The sequence below is a fragment of the Chamaea fasciata genome, unplaced genomic scaffold (genome assembly GCF_029207755.1).
Source record: "Chamaea fasciata isolate MVZ Bird 193981 ecotype frontalis unplaced genomic scaffold, bChaFas1.0.hap1 SCAF_12, whole genome shotgun sequence".
NCBI classification, from domain to species: domain Eukaryota; kingdom Metazoa; phylum Chordata; class Aves; order Passeriformes; family Sylviidae; genus Chamaea; species Chamaea fasciata.
In genome coordinates, this window is record NW_027094097.1 from 16,298,185 (window position 1) to 16,312,506 (window position 14,322).

General features: G+C 43.1%; 1 protein-coding gene across 1 annotated transcript in view; it reads left to right on the forward strand.

Moving 5' to 3' along the window:
• The window catches only part of ADAMTS18 (ADAM metallopeptidase with thrombospondin type 1 motif 18), a 77,709-nt gene extending 66,479 nt beyond the window's left edge, over positions 1–11,230 (forward strand). The window contains exons 19-23 of the mRNA XM_066194848.1: positions 2,022–2,226; positions 3,739–3,930; positions 4,265–4,477; positions 5,479–5,626; positions 9,205–11,230. Coding sequence (XP_066050945.1) covers positions 2,022–2,226; positions 3,739–3,930; positions 4,265–4,477; positions 5,479–5,626; positions 9,205–9,320 — 874 coding nt within the window. The 3' untranslated portion in view covers positions 9,321–11,230. The remainder of the gene's footprint in view (positions 1–2,021; positions 2,227–3,738; positions 3,931–4,264; positions 4,478–5,478; positions 5,627–9,204) is intronic.
• Positions 11,231–14,322: the final 3,092 nt, after the last annotated feature.

A 14,322-nucleotide genomic window follows, 5' to 3' on the forward strand; every position in this document is an offset into this window, starting at 1 on the left:
AGAGGGGAACTTTCTGGGCAGTTGTGGTGAATAAACTCTTAAAATGAAGACTTTTGGTCAGTCTACCAATGGCCATTGTCAGAAACATCAAGGGAAACTAACTAAAATTTGTAAAATGGACTAAAACCCTTTTCCCAGAACTTTGTAGTTCAATAGCCCAAATATTTATAAATCAGACAAAAAGGAAACTTCTGACGTCTTCTGGAATTACATAACGACTGACTTTTCACATTAATATTTCTTTGTCCTTAAATTAGTGCCTTTTACATTTCTCACTACTTTTGGCAGCTCCTGAAGTTGCTAGACACTGCGATCTGGGATTTCTTCTATTCCCAAAGACATTTTTCAAAACAGAGGCTTTTAATGGATTTTTTACAAATTAAAATTAGCTTTGTTTTCAGGCAGCTGTGAATAGACAGGCAATTGGGATGCTGTGCATCTTTCACACAGGATGGAAAAAGCTTTCTTGTCATTAAAACTGTATAGAAGCAGCTATTCCAGTGGTCACAGGATTGATGCTGTGGGAAACTGTGGAAGCAGGATAGGCCAAGTGGTCAGATGTGAGACAAGAACCTTTTCCATGACATAAATTAATAAAATTTTGTCAAACTGTTTAAAAATCTTCAGTTTAATTTCATTTCTGGGTCTTTGAATAAGAGTTCTGAATGAGTAACCATTTAGTCATTCATAATTTCTTCTGCTTTTTCGCTTCTGTTTTCCTATCTGGCTGTAATTATGGTCTTACATTGGAAGCCTTCAAGGACAAAGACACTTGGTTGCATGTTTTCAAAGTGTTCCACAAGGCCTGGGGACCCACTCAGAGCTTCAAGAATAGAAATAGTGAGCAGCTCCTGGCATTTCAAAACTGAACTTAGCCCAGGCAATTGGCAATAACCCCTCAGACTTTGTGTCACTTGAGGGACATGACGTGTAAACTGCAGCGTCCCTGTGCCTGAGCACACATTGCCCAACAGCTTGTGCTGGTTAAATTGCCTCTGTTTTATTTAGATTCTGCATCAACTGTCTGCCAGATTTATTAGTCTGAGGATATATAAATCATTGAGTCAGGGAATCGTAAAGTCACAGCGTGCTTTGGGTTGGAAGGGACCTTAAGGCTCATCCCATTCCACCCCTGCTGTGATAGGAACACCTTCCACTGCCCCAGGCTGCTCCAAGCCCCAGTGTCCAACCTGGCCTTGGGCACTGCCAGGGATCCAGGGGCAGCCACAGCTTCCCTGGGCACCCTGTGCCTCCCCCACCCTCCCAGGGAACCATTCCCTCCATTATATCTAATCTAAACCTGTCCTCCTTCAGATTAAAGCCATCCCCCCTTTTCCTTGTGCATTCCCTTGTGAAAAGTCCCCCTCCAGCTCTCTTCCAGGCTTCTCTCAGGTACTGGAAGGCTGCAACTTAGGTCACCTTGGAGCCTTCGTTTCTCCAGGCTGAACAGCCCCAACTGTCTCAGCCTTTCCGAGGCTTTTCATTTCCTCAAGACACCAGTGACAGGACTGCTGCTTTTAGCAGTCAAGTTCTTTTTGATGAATAAGGGCCACTAGGGTCTGACAGAAATGTCATTTGTCACCCTGTGTGAGTGGAGTGTATCTCAGCACAAACATGGTTGGTACCTACTCGGCTAAATTCTATCTTATCTCATTATATCTTCTGATTATATCTTCTAAATACTCCACCAGTCTCAATGGCAGCATCTCTTTCAGTCCCTGTGGAGTTCCAGATTCCAGGTCAGATTCATAGGTAAGCTGGTTCTAGTGGATAAAAGCTATAAATAAACAATAGTTGTTTTTCTAGTTGAGTGACTCAAATTTCATCCCTAGCAGAAGGTTCCGTGCTTTGAAAAGAGATTATGTAACTGCAGCTTTTTGATTGCTTGCACAGATACCAGTACCCCAGGAGATAGGCTAAACAGGATCCCTGGATAATTCGCACTTGATTGGTGGCTGGTTTTATTGATTTTCGAAAGCTAATTGCACTCCTGTGTTCTAATACATGTTTCCTCCTTTCAGCTGGTCAGCAGGTGAGTGGAGCACGTGCAGCAGGTCTTGTGGAGGAGGACAGCAAAGTCGTCTCATTCAGTGTGTCCAGAAAAAAGCTTTCCAAAGGGAGGAGGTGGTGGCCCATTCCCTGTGTCCTGTCAGCACGCCAGCACAGGTGCAGGTGTGCAGTAGCCAGGACTGCCCACCCGAATGGAGCCCTGGCCCGTGGTCTCAGGTAATTTGGAGAAAAACTTCTGTATTTTGTCTGCTGGCATAATGAAAACACTGCAAAAACTTCTCCTGGAAAAGAAGAACAGTGCAAATTTTGTACAGATCAGTGCTTTGCAAGTGGCTTTTTTCTTGAAGATAATATGTAAGCCGTGTTTGTATAAACAGGTAAACTAAATGTGCATTGTAACCAACCTTCAGAAGAACTGGTACATTAGGGCTTGCCAGAAGTGGGCATGTGGTGTTCTTTTAGGTACAAACAAACAGATGGATAATTCTTTCTGGATTCACAATTTAGAGCTCTGTGAATTCTTCAGACCAACAGCCCTCTATGAGGTTCCTTCCCAAGGAGATCGAAGGGACCCACAGGGATGACAGAATCACAGAATTGCGGAATGGTTTAGGTTGGAAGGAGCCTTAAAGCCCATCCCACCCCTGCCATGGGCAGGGACACACCTTCCAGTGTCCAACCTGGCCTTGGATATTTCCAGGGATAGGGCAGCCACAGCTTCTCTGGGCTCCCTGTGCCAGGGCCTCCACACCCTCCCAGGGAACAATTCCTTCCTAACATCTAATCTAAACCCAGCCTCTCTGCACAAATCAGGGTTGCTTTAAATGAGAAGATCATTTTCTTTGTTTGGGGAAGGATTAAACCCACAGATTTTTAGCATGCAGATATTTCTGTTACATCCTCAGCACAACGGTGCTTTCATGAAATCTTTTAAAGACATTTGTAATTTGATACACAGGGTGATTCTGCCTTGGAACATGCCCCATAATTATTAGTAGAAAGAATAGTTAGGAGAGGATGCAAGCAGGTGGGAAGCTGGCAGCATTATTTCAGGGCTCTTTGCTTCATTTCATCCCAAATGGCTCGTTCAGGCATTTTGTTGTAAGGCAGTGCAAACCACAGCGAGCCTGTTCCACTGAATCACGGCTCAGCAATGCGTATTTATTCTAGTGACTCCTCCTAAGCTGCAGTTGGCAAGTGAAATATCTCCTTAACCATTGTCTGTATCAGATTCTGTCTCCTGGCGAGATTGCTTTGGTGAAGGAGTTATGTGTGGATTCCCTGGGCAGTTTCCTCTGCCTCCATCTCATCCCTCTAGGCCAAGGTGAGGACAAAATGACAAATAGCTGAGAGCATCTTGCCATGGGAGATTCTGTGATGGGAGCTTAGGACCAGCTTTCTACTATGCTGAGGAGGGAAAAAAGCATTTTGCTCACAAAGGCATTTTGCTCCAACTTACCTCATCTACGGAAAAGAGATATTACTTGTCTGTTCTACATGGGGGCTAAGAGAGTTCACAGCTTGCATTAAGAAAGCACTTAGGACAATATTTTAGAAGTGACACGCAGATGTTACTGTTACTTATTTACCAGTAGAATTTCAAGTTTACTTATCTCACAATGGCAGTTCTACAGCACATTAGCCATGCTTTCTGTGCTCCGCTGGAAAATGCAAAGAATGCCAATTTTCATTTCCTCCAGTTCAAAGAAGTGTTTCTTTCCATCACAGTGCTCCAAGACCTGTGGGAGAGGTATTAAGAAACGGGATGTTTACTGCAAGAGTACTGGTTCTCCCAAGGTGAAAATCCTGCCTGAAAGCATGTGCAGCACAGACCCCAAGCCTGAGTCCCAGCAGACCTGTGTGCTCGGACGCTGTCCCAAAAATGACCGGCTCCAGTGGGTCATTTCTTCCTGGAGTGAGGTAAAGTGGTGCACTTTGATGGCTCACTGCCTGCCCTGGCTGCCCTTGGGACACGCACAAACCATGGGGAGGAAAGAGAGCTGAGCTGTTGTTTGGAAATCAGGTATTCTAGGCGAGGTGTATCTACCCCAAATGTAAATAGATGTACCCCAGTGTCTTTGTTAATCACTGCCTTGGGTTCACATTTCCGTTTACTTTTTACAGAGCGTGGGCTTTGTGGGATTAGTTTTGTGATGCTTTTATAATGCAGGGTTTGGGGTGTCTGACACATCACCCTTTTCCCTTTATCTGCACCTATTTGTGAGGCTGCAGCAGCTGTGCTTTTCCTCTGCAGTGCTCAGCCTCCTGCGGGCCCGGCCTGCGGCAGCGAGAGCTCAAATGCGGCGAGAAGAGCATCCACGGGAAGCTGCTCACCTTCCCTCAGAGGAGATGCAGGAACATCAAGAAACCAAACACCAACCTGGAGGAAGCTTGCAACAAGGGAGCCTGTCCATCTCAGACTCTGTACAGCATGGTGTCTGGCTGGTATTCCTCACCCTGGCAGCAGGTAGGAATGGGAAGTCAGAGGTGGTGTGGCACGCAGGAGCTGCCTCCAGTGCCAACAGGCCCCAGGTGACTCCTGCACAGAGCAGTTCCCTAAGGAGCACACCACTCAGCCACTGGGATGGGATGCAGCTGGTCCACATCCATCATGTGCTTTTGTGCAGCTCAGGTCTTTGTCCTGAAACTGAAAAATGTCACCTAAAAATGTTATTCATGCTTGAGAGGCACTGCATTCCACACTCATTTTCCAACACTTTCTTCTCAATCTTCTTCAAAGTGCACTGTGGTTGAACTACTACATATCTCTATGCACAGTGTATTTGAGCATCTGCACAGATTGCCTGGAATTCCCTAAATACTGTGATTAATTGTGGGATCAGTCTGTATTTGTTCTTACATTCTTGCAAATAAGCTTCTGTATTTCTGGAACTTATCTACTTTATGAGTCATATATCAATGAGACACACACTCATTTAGTAATATTTACATAAAACAATGTATGCCTGACAGTTGCAATCAGATGAAAATGATCACATTTATCTTAAAGACAACTTTTCACGAAACACATAAAAGTAAAAGGCTTATTAATTTTAAAATACTTCATAGCTCTTCCTGCAAATTCATAGTGGTTTTCCCCAGATACTGCCATAATTATGGTTCTTATGGGAGTTTTATCTGTGTTCAGGCAGCAGGGTTAGGCCCAGAGGCTTAGAGATCAAAAGAAATCCATGCAGACAATCAGGAACAGGTTTCTAAAATGTTCAGTTTCTGTCTCGATGCCTAAGTAAGGAACCAGATTTTCAGCTGAGTCCTCAAATAACCAAAAGACACAAAGGTCTTTGAAAAGTTGGTCCTGATGGGGATTGGTGAACAGAAGCACACCTGATCCTGACCTCTCTTGCTTTGGAAGTCTCATCCAAGGCCCAGGAAAGCTCCCCCTTTGGCTTTCAGGGGCTCTGGGAGTCGGTGCAGTGACAGACGAGGTTTTGTTTTCCCTCTGCTCAGTGCACGGTGACCTGCGGCGGGGGAGTGCAGACCCGGAGCGTGCAGTGCCTGCGCCAGGGCAGACCAGCTGCTGGCTGCCTGCCCCAGCAGAAACCAGCTGTCCTGAGAGCCTGCAACACCAACTTCTGCCCAGTCCCCGTGAAAAGAGGTAAAGCTCAGCTCCAGATTCTGCAGCAGGCTTGTGGCTTAGAGTTCTATACCCAGCAAAGGTCAGCTTTTCGCTGCACCGCCGATCTGGCCTGTTCCTTCATAAATGTTTTTTTTTCCCCAGACTTCCAGATTTACAGTAACTCCCTAATAATAACAGCATCTCTTCTTCACCAAGTGAGCCCTCTTAAAGCGGACTTGGGAGTAGAACTGCCACTGGAGATTTTAAAAACAGGCATATGTTAAAAGAAGAATGTGAAGAAGTCATGCTGTTTGGTTCTGAACTGCCCCTTTATAGTCTCTTGTTGAAAAACACAAGCATTCTATGCTGGTGCTGCTTTTGATGAATAATAGCAACTTTGGAACTAAGCAATAAGAACTTGCCATATACTTTTAGTCTTCCAGACTGCACCCAGCTCTTGGGATTCCAAAACTACTTCCCTAGAATGTCCTTCTTACTGCTTCTGACCGGTGCATGACATGCAGTCAGGGAACATGAAATTAGGGTTTGTCTCCACTTTAATGTCTGCTCTATCCCTCCACATCTTCAGTGTGAAGGGAGGGGAGAGCAAGAGTTTTGTGCCACATGGAATGTTGGAAGGGGAAGTCTCTCAGCAGCACCACAGACAGAGCAGAGCATTATCCTGTTCCAGAGATTTGCTTCCAGGGTGGTTACTGGTTGTGACTCCTTCCTAACTGCATGAAAAAAGCTCATGGAGGTCCATGTTTGTCCCACATAATCTGGTTATCTAGGCATGCTAAAGCACTTTAAACAGTGACTTTAAAAGTACTGCACATTAATTGATTTGTTACCTTTTTAAAAACTGGGAGCTGAAAGCAGCCTCTATAAAACCTAGGCTGGATTGCATGAGGAAGGTGGTAATGGAGATGGGAGCAGAGGTCAAGCTCTGGCCCTGCATCTTGTAAACTGACATTAGCCAACCACCCCCATGTCTGCCCCAGTTCCTGGCATTCCCTGTGCACAAACCCCTGTGAAACCCAGTGAGATCCTAACAGACCATTCTGCTGCATCAGCTCGAGACGTGCAGGGTATCAGCCTCATCTATCAGGGGACCTGTATCCAAACAAGGACATGGAGATGGAATGGTCCTAAAAGGGATAAGTAAATAGTTCTGCTGTTTTTATCAGTAAATGTTCCTAACACTTCAAATTAACATTCCTAAAAGGTTCTGCTGTTCTTCAGAGTTTCTGTATAACTTCTTTTTCTGTTAGGGTATAGCAAGGACTTCTCTTTCACCCCTGTTTTCCCCAGCTATATTTCATGGCTGAAGTACTGTCTGTTATTAATTTTGGCCTTGGCCTGTTTCTCTCTCTCCTCACATCTGCAGGAGCCCTTTCCCCTTTATTATACCTGGGTCGTCAGGCTCTAGAGATCAATTATCTCCTCGCTGCTCTCTAACTTTCTGTCTAAAGCAGCAAAAAGAGAGGAAACCAGCTGTGCTGGAATCACATTGAAGCAAATCAGTCTCTATTATCAGCCATGCAGCTCCAGCTCAGTGATCACAGGCAAGAAATTAATGTTGCGGGGAGAGTTTGCACACTTTCCTAGACAAACTGGGTCATTTCCATCCCTCTCTAGATGCAGTTACGGTCACCGTAACTCTTACTAAATCCAGCTGCTTCAAATGAATGAAAATCTAAACAACTTATAAATACTTGGGTAAATAGAAATAAGGACCTGACTGCCTGATCTCCATCCACTGAATTTTGTGGGTCTCTTTGTGTTCCTTCCAAGAGCCCTTGGATTGGGTCCCAATTTCAGCCATACCTCTGCAATATTAGCATTGCCCTCTGATGTTCAAAGGGGGCATAAAGATTTATTAACATGGCTTCCTTAGTGCTTATACATTTTTTAAACAGTAATTTGTTTTTGTTTTAATTTACCCTTTCATGGCAGGAGAGCTCCTTCCTGTTGTCATCAGAACAGCCTTCCTTCCTTTGTGTGGTGTGTGCTTTTCATCTCTTGTCTGCTTTGGGTCCTCCCAAATTCTGTCTGGTGGCAGCAGGTGAAGGAACGGGAAGGCTGGTACTGATCTCCCAGCTGGATCCCTTCTGACACTCCATGCAGAACAGAGAGGCAGTGCTGTGGAGTGCAAAGGCTGCAGTTCAGTCCTGAGCTCCCCAGTTCCTGTTCAAGAACAGTATTTTCTTTCTGTGCCATTAGAATTTCAAGACAAGCTCATGTTTTTAAAACCTGAGGGAAAAATTGGCATATTTTAAAAGAATTATTATTATTAAATTATTTTATTTTTTCATTCAAATGAATTTGAGGGTGATAAAGGCTGAAAAAATCCCCTTTGCCATCATGTAAAAGGGAATACAAAAGAGCAGGGGTGATTAAACCAAAGAAATTGCTATAGAGAGATGGAGATGCCTCCTGGCCCAAGGAACACGCAGAAGTTGTCTGTGCCCTGTGAGGGAGCATTTATGTGCTGTGACTCAGTAACTGATCTGAGAATGCAGACAGTGGTGGCTAGATTTTTGTTCAGTCTCCTTGTAAATTCCTTTTATTGGCCATGTAAACAGTAGTTCTGAGAGCTGAGCGAAATCTTTTCCCATGCTCGCAGGAGATTTCAGTTTAGCTATAAATTTTGCTAAACCCCATTGAGTCTTACTGCTCTCTCAGACATGGTGAATTTGTTTATAAATCACCCGTATGAATCATCACTCTCCTCTTTTAAAGAAACATAAAGCATCCACTGAAAAACTGGAGAGAGGAGTTTTTAAAGCAATGGAGCTGTGTGTATAAATTATATCTGTAAATAAATTGAAGAGTAATAGGATTTTAATTGAAGAATATAATTCGGCTTATTTGTAATTAAAAGCTGGGCTTTCGAGAGCTAGCCATGGTTAGCAAATCTCTTCTCCCTTGCAGTTAATTAAGATTTTGCCAACATGGCATAGTCAAAGTCCTAAAAGCCAGACTCATGACACCTAAATGAAGTATCTGAGACTAGAGATTTCTGAGGTTCCCTGCAGAGTGGAAGGCAGAGAAAGAAGTCTTTCCAGAAAGTGCTGGAATGCAAGAACAGAGCAGAGCACTTTGTGCAGGGCCCAGGCATTGCGAGATCCGTGGGGTCTGTGTGCAGGTAAACTCCTCGTGATGGTGATGATGATGGCAACCAGAAACTGGTATCAAATATGGAGTAGGTTCATTTGTATGAGTACCTGGCTTTGGAACAACATTCGTAATCAGAGATGTAAATGCAGATGGCTTTTTTTATCCTCTCATGTGCAACTTCCTCTTGTCTTCCTGAGCTAAGAAGTGTGCTCCAAATCTTTTAATTCCTTTGGCTTTTGACCCCCCCCCCCCCCCAATAATATTAGCTTTATCTCAGTCAGGTTAACAAATCTCTTAACAAAAATTTATTGGCTCTTAAAATAAAGCAAGAAACTAGTATTTTTTGAGATGAAAGCTCACTCATTCATGTTTCCTCTCCTTTGAATTGAGTCACACATTGTGTTTTTAATATTACCAAAGGCATACAAGGGTGTGGGACTATTTCCCGACTTGCTAAAGCATGGTCTTACCATATTGCTTGGGTTTCTCTCCTTCAGATGATCCTTCTTGTGTGGATTTCTTCACTTGGTGTCATCTGGTGCCCCAGCATGGTGTCTGTAACCACAAATTTTATGGCAAGCAATGTTGTAAATCATGTACGAAGAAGAACTGATAGCAGCGTGTTATCTGAACCCTTCAGTGACAGGATTCTCTTCTTCAATTTATGTTGGAATTATCTCTGCTTTGAGGCAAGACATGGTGCCACATAAACCACTGATGGAAGAGACATTTTTTCTAAGGGAATGTCTGAGGTACAGTAATTGTTGGATATATGTTGAAAAAGGAATGTTTCTTTCTTATTTTTTCCTAATTTGCTGACCTCACTAAAGCACAGGGTACTATGGATCATCACTTGAACACTGAGACTCGAGGGGGAGTTCTTCGCTCTTGAAAGGTGTCATTTTGCACTGTCACGTGTTACAAGGAAGAAATTAAGGCAAGGGAGCCTTTTCTGGCTGATTTACCAGAATTCCGAGCAGCAGAGTGTGGGAGCTGCAGGAGGAAGGCTGCAGCGTGGCAGCAGGACAGAGCACACCATCAGAAGTGTGTCCTTTCCTATTTTCTGTGACTGTTGTCCCAGGGTGAGGAAGCTGCTGCCCCGGAGGGACATCCATGGCTGAGGGCTGGAGAAGGCAGTGTGGCCACCAGAAGTAAATAGTGCACTACAGAGATATTATGGTGCTTCTCTACCAGACTTGCTGCTGGAAAAGCAAGTTGTGCATCATGCTAATGTTTTTATAATTTTTGAAGAGTTCGTTTTCTGCTTTGTGTAGGAACTCAGAGTTGGTTGACTAGTAACTTGAAATGTATTCCTAGAAATATGCAGCATTAGAATATTTGGACTTTTAATATTGCTGTGTTACAAGTAAAATAGAATTTCATATTTCAGCTAACTCAAGGAACTCGGATTGATTGAGCTCAATGGTTATGTTTTCAACTTTCTAAGCTCATTAGATATGTAATTTTAAATTTAAACTTGATATTTTTAAGTAGTTTTGTTTCAGAAGCTAGATTGTTTGAATGCCAAGATCCTGAATGTCTTCCTTCTAATCTCAAATCCCTCAAATTTTGAATCATCCATTGCCCAAAGGAAATAACAAGAATATTACACTCCATTAATTCATGCTGAACTTCTCTAAACAATTATTTATTCACATGTTACAAAAAAAAAAAAAAAAAAGGATGAAAAGATAAGTGGATTATTTACTCTTACCAAATAAAAATCAATTCTATTTTTATACACTCTCCTAATACTTGTATTTAGTTCAAAACCCACCAGGAAACAAAAGAATTGTAAACATGCTGATGTTTATGGCTGTTCAGTATCAAGATGTTTGATGGCACCATGGATCAAATGGTGCCATTCAGAAGGTTTCTGCATTAAAAAAACCCCCAAAACATATTTGCCAAACCCATTCCGAGACAGAGCTGTGTCCTACTGTAATTTTCTGGGGAGTGCCTATGAGGGACGTATTTATCTAATTCCACCCAATCCCACAACTTTGTTTGATGAATGTAGTTCAGTTTGAGTGTTTTCTTAAAGCATGATTTCAGTGTAGGATTAGCCAGCTCAGCACTAATGCCAGACAGTGGTCACTTAAAATTAGCAGTTCCTTCTGAAGCAATTTAAATTAAAAACATATATTCTGTGATACTTTAGGAAATGATTTGAAACATATCTCAACCTACACTGCTCTGTCTTGATATTGGACATTGTGTAATTATAACCTTTTTTCTAGGAAAACTACAAGGGTTGTTTTTGTTTTGTTTTTATAATTGTGTCCTTTTTATTATTTGATGTAAAATAATTAATTTATTAATGCATAGCTTTTCCTTTATATTTCTTTGCTCACTTCCCTAAGTGAGAACTGAGGAAAGAAGATGGTAGTGTCACAAAGTATGAATTATGGTGTAAAAAAAGCAAAAACTATAAGTGTAATATTTAATTATTTTATAAGCTTTGTAATAAAATACTCTAACTGTTTCATTATATTTGGAATTGTAAAATTCATGAATAAAATATGGAGGTTATAAGTAAATATCAAGTGTTATAAGTGCTGTGTGCATTCCCCTGCGTGTTTGTTGATTGTCCCATAAGAAGGCTATCCTGTTTTTCTGCTGCTGTGTAATTGGGAAATTGGGCCCAAAAAGGGCAAAAATCCATGGTTTTATTTGCATGACAATATGAAAGGTAAAATAAACACAACAATACATGTGCAAAACAAACCTGAGCTTTCGATCCCCTCAGCAAAGACAGTGGGAACTTGTGTATCCCAGAAGCAGTAGGATTCTTCCCTTTATCTGCCTTCATCAGCAAGGTGGTATTGGAGATAAGGAGCCTCACTCAACCCAGCAGGAGGTTCTACAGCCTCTCCCATCTGCCTGGGGACACTCAGATTTTTCTAAAACTGGCTCAGAACCTTCCAAGCCAATCCCTAGGAGGGAGGGTATCATTTCACTGATCATTTCAGATATATTCTCCAACACATATTGGTGCTTTTCCCTTCACTCACAGTGGCTCAGTGCTCTCACAAGAGCCAGATATCCAGAGGGCTGTTGATAGAAATACTGAGATGCCTCTGACACACAGTGCAATCCAGTAAGCAATAACAGATCAAACTGCTCCTGGAGGACTCCCAGCAAGAGCTCTTTGGAATGGGATTTGGACTAGTGATTTAAATAATTAATATGCCCACACAGGAATTCAGACTATAAACTGCTCAGTGTTTGGGGCTAGAATTTTGGAATTGAAATGAACCGATGGTTGTCAGTGAATTACAGGGTTGGAGGGGGATGTTGAAAGAGGAAATATTGCATAAAGATGTGCTATTGTGTGCTTGGATCCCCCCCAAGTCCACAACTGTTTTATTGCTGAGCCCTTACAACGGTATTTGGTACACAAAGCTTGGCAGTTCTCTGGGAGTGTATTGCTGCAAGGCTCACTTTATAAAGCAGAATGGGCTCTTTTCACAAAGGAATAGCTCGATTTCCGCCGCTCAGATTTCATCACTCAGGTAAAGGATGCATCTGCCCAAAGCTCAAACAGATATTTAATGAATAGCTTGATTGTGTAAATCAAACTCAACTCTCTCAGATGCCCAGAAGACATGAAATGCTGGAGACAGATGAATGTTTTGCTGCATGTGGTTTTATGGTAACCTGATCCATATCCCGAATTTCCTTTATTTTTCAGCAAATCCTATTTAAAAGCATCAAGCAAATAAATTAACATTATTATTTCTATTGCAATTGAAGTGCGGCCTAACAGAGTCTCTGGGATGCCGCTGTGTTTGGGGCTGTGTGCACAGGTCATGAGGGACTCAGAATCCTGAGTGTGCCACAAGAAACCAGGGAAAAAACCACGTTATTAGGGAGCTCATGGTGGTCAGGAGGAAAAGTGCTGCTGGTGGCTCACTACCTGTGTGGACAGTGCAGGACATCTCCAGGGCAGCTCTGTGTAGGTGGGGTCTGAAGGAGCAATGCTGAGGAGCTTTATTCTGACACCGCTTTGAAAGCAGAAATGAGGTGTGTTCAGTGCCGAGTCCTAACCAAGACTCCTGCACCAAGAGGAGGAAAATCCACGTGGATCGCCCACCCGCCAGTTACTGGGGACTGAGAATTGAGGATTTGGCAAAGCGCTAAGTCTCCTCTTCATCAAAGAAAGTCCTGAAATAAGGAGATACAGCTTCCAGGAGATGCTTTAAATTCCCCCCCCCAGGCACTAGTGTATGAACCTCAGCCAAATCAAGCTGTCCTCCCTGCCTGCTTCCTGCACACTGTGCACCACCACTGTGGGGATTCTTCATCCCCTGCACCTCAGGACAAACCCAGGGCTGGGCTGGGCTGGAATGTGTCCTTGGATGCAGATCACACTCTGGACTCCTGCACCTTCAGCTTCCCAGGAGCACAGTCAGTGGCAGAGGGACAGTGGCCTCACCTGTCCCTCTGCCCTGCAAAGGGCTCTGATACAGGAGGTTGTGGACAGCATCTGCCTCACAGTGCCCAGGGGAAGCCTCTGCCTGGGGCACAGGGAATCAGAAACACACTCTGGCCTTCCAGCAGCCAGCACGCACCAGGCAGGGCTAAGGGAAGGGGAGCAAACATCTGCCGGCTGGGCTGAGCCAGAGACAAAATTGAGTTGAATTTCTCAGCTCACAATATAATGTAGTAGCATCAAAAGCAGTTTCCCTTATGTTCCCTGAAGAAAAACATCTATTACTGGGCCTATGCTTCAAGCTACTAAATATTTTATGTACTTTCTGTTCAGAAATAAGAATTATTCAGTCATGATCAGAACCTGGTTTAATTTCTGGATTCTGCCAATGGAGGCAGGAACCTTCAGTAAAGTTCTAACTTCCAGGTTTACTTTATAAGCATTAAATCAAGCTGTTGTCACCATACATGTCAGCCTCAACACTGCTGTGTGCCTACTGCAAATAATGACAGATCTTTAGTATCCCTTGGGCTGCCAAACATTGATTCTTCATGTTCTGTTGTGATAATGTTCATTAATCCTTCCATAATAACATTGCAAAGCTGACAAAAAAAGCTCATTCAAGAGGACCATGAATGGGTTTTTATGGGACATGATTACTTGTGAAGCTCTTACCTGTGGAAACCAAAGAGGTTTTGGAGGAAAGCATACACAAGAATTTTCATTTTTCGGGATCTTCTTTGGGACCTTCTCAAATCAGCACAACATCTGAATTTGATCTGTCTGCTAGGACAAACTGAAGGGATTCTTCCCAAAGCAGGAATGCCCTACCAACACTCGGCTTCTGTGGAAATGATGGTCCTCTCTCTGTTTAGATTAGTTGAAGAGAGTCAAGACATCTATTAAAGGAATTTTCACTTTCAAAGACTTTAACTGTACAGCTCTCTCCACTGATATTTTAAGTGGATCAGAACACTTCACTCTTAGAGAGATACTGCCTGTCTGCAGAAAGCCCATCAGCTCAGGTTTTGTAAAAATAAACTGCAGATGCCAAGTGGCTGAGACCTTCCATGAGTCTGGGCTTTGCTGGTGTGTGTGGAAAAATCAACCAACACAGACAATAACAGGCTGTAAGCGCAACTCTCTCCCATTAAATGTAGGATATACTTCTTCAAATTGT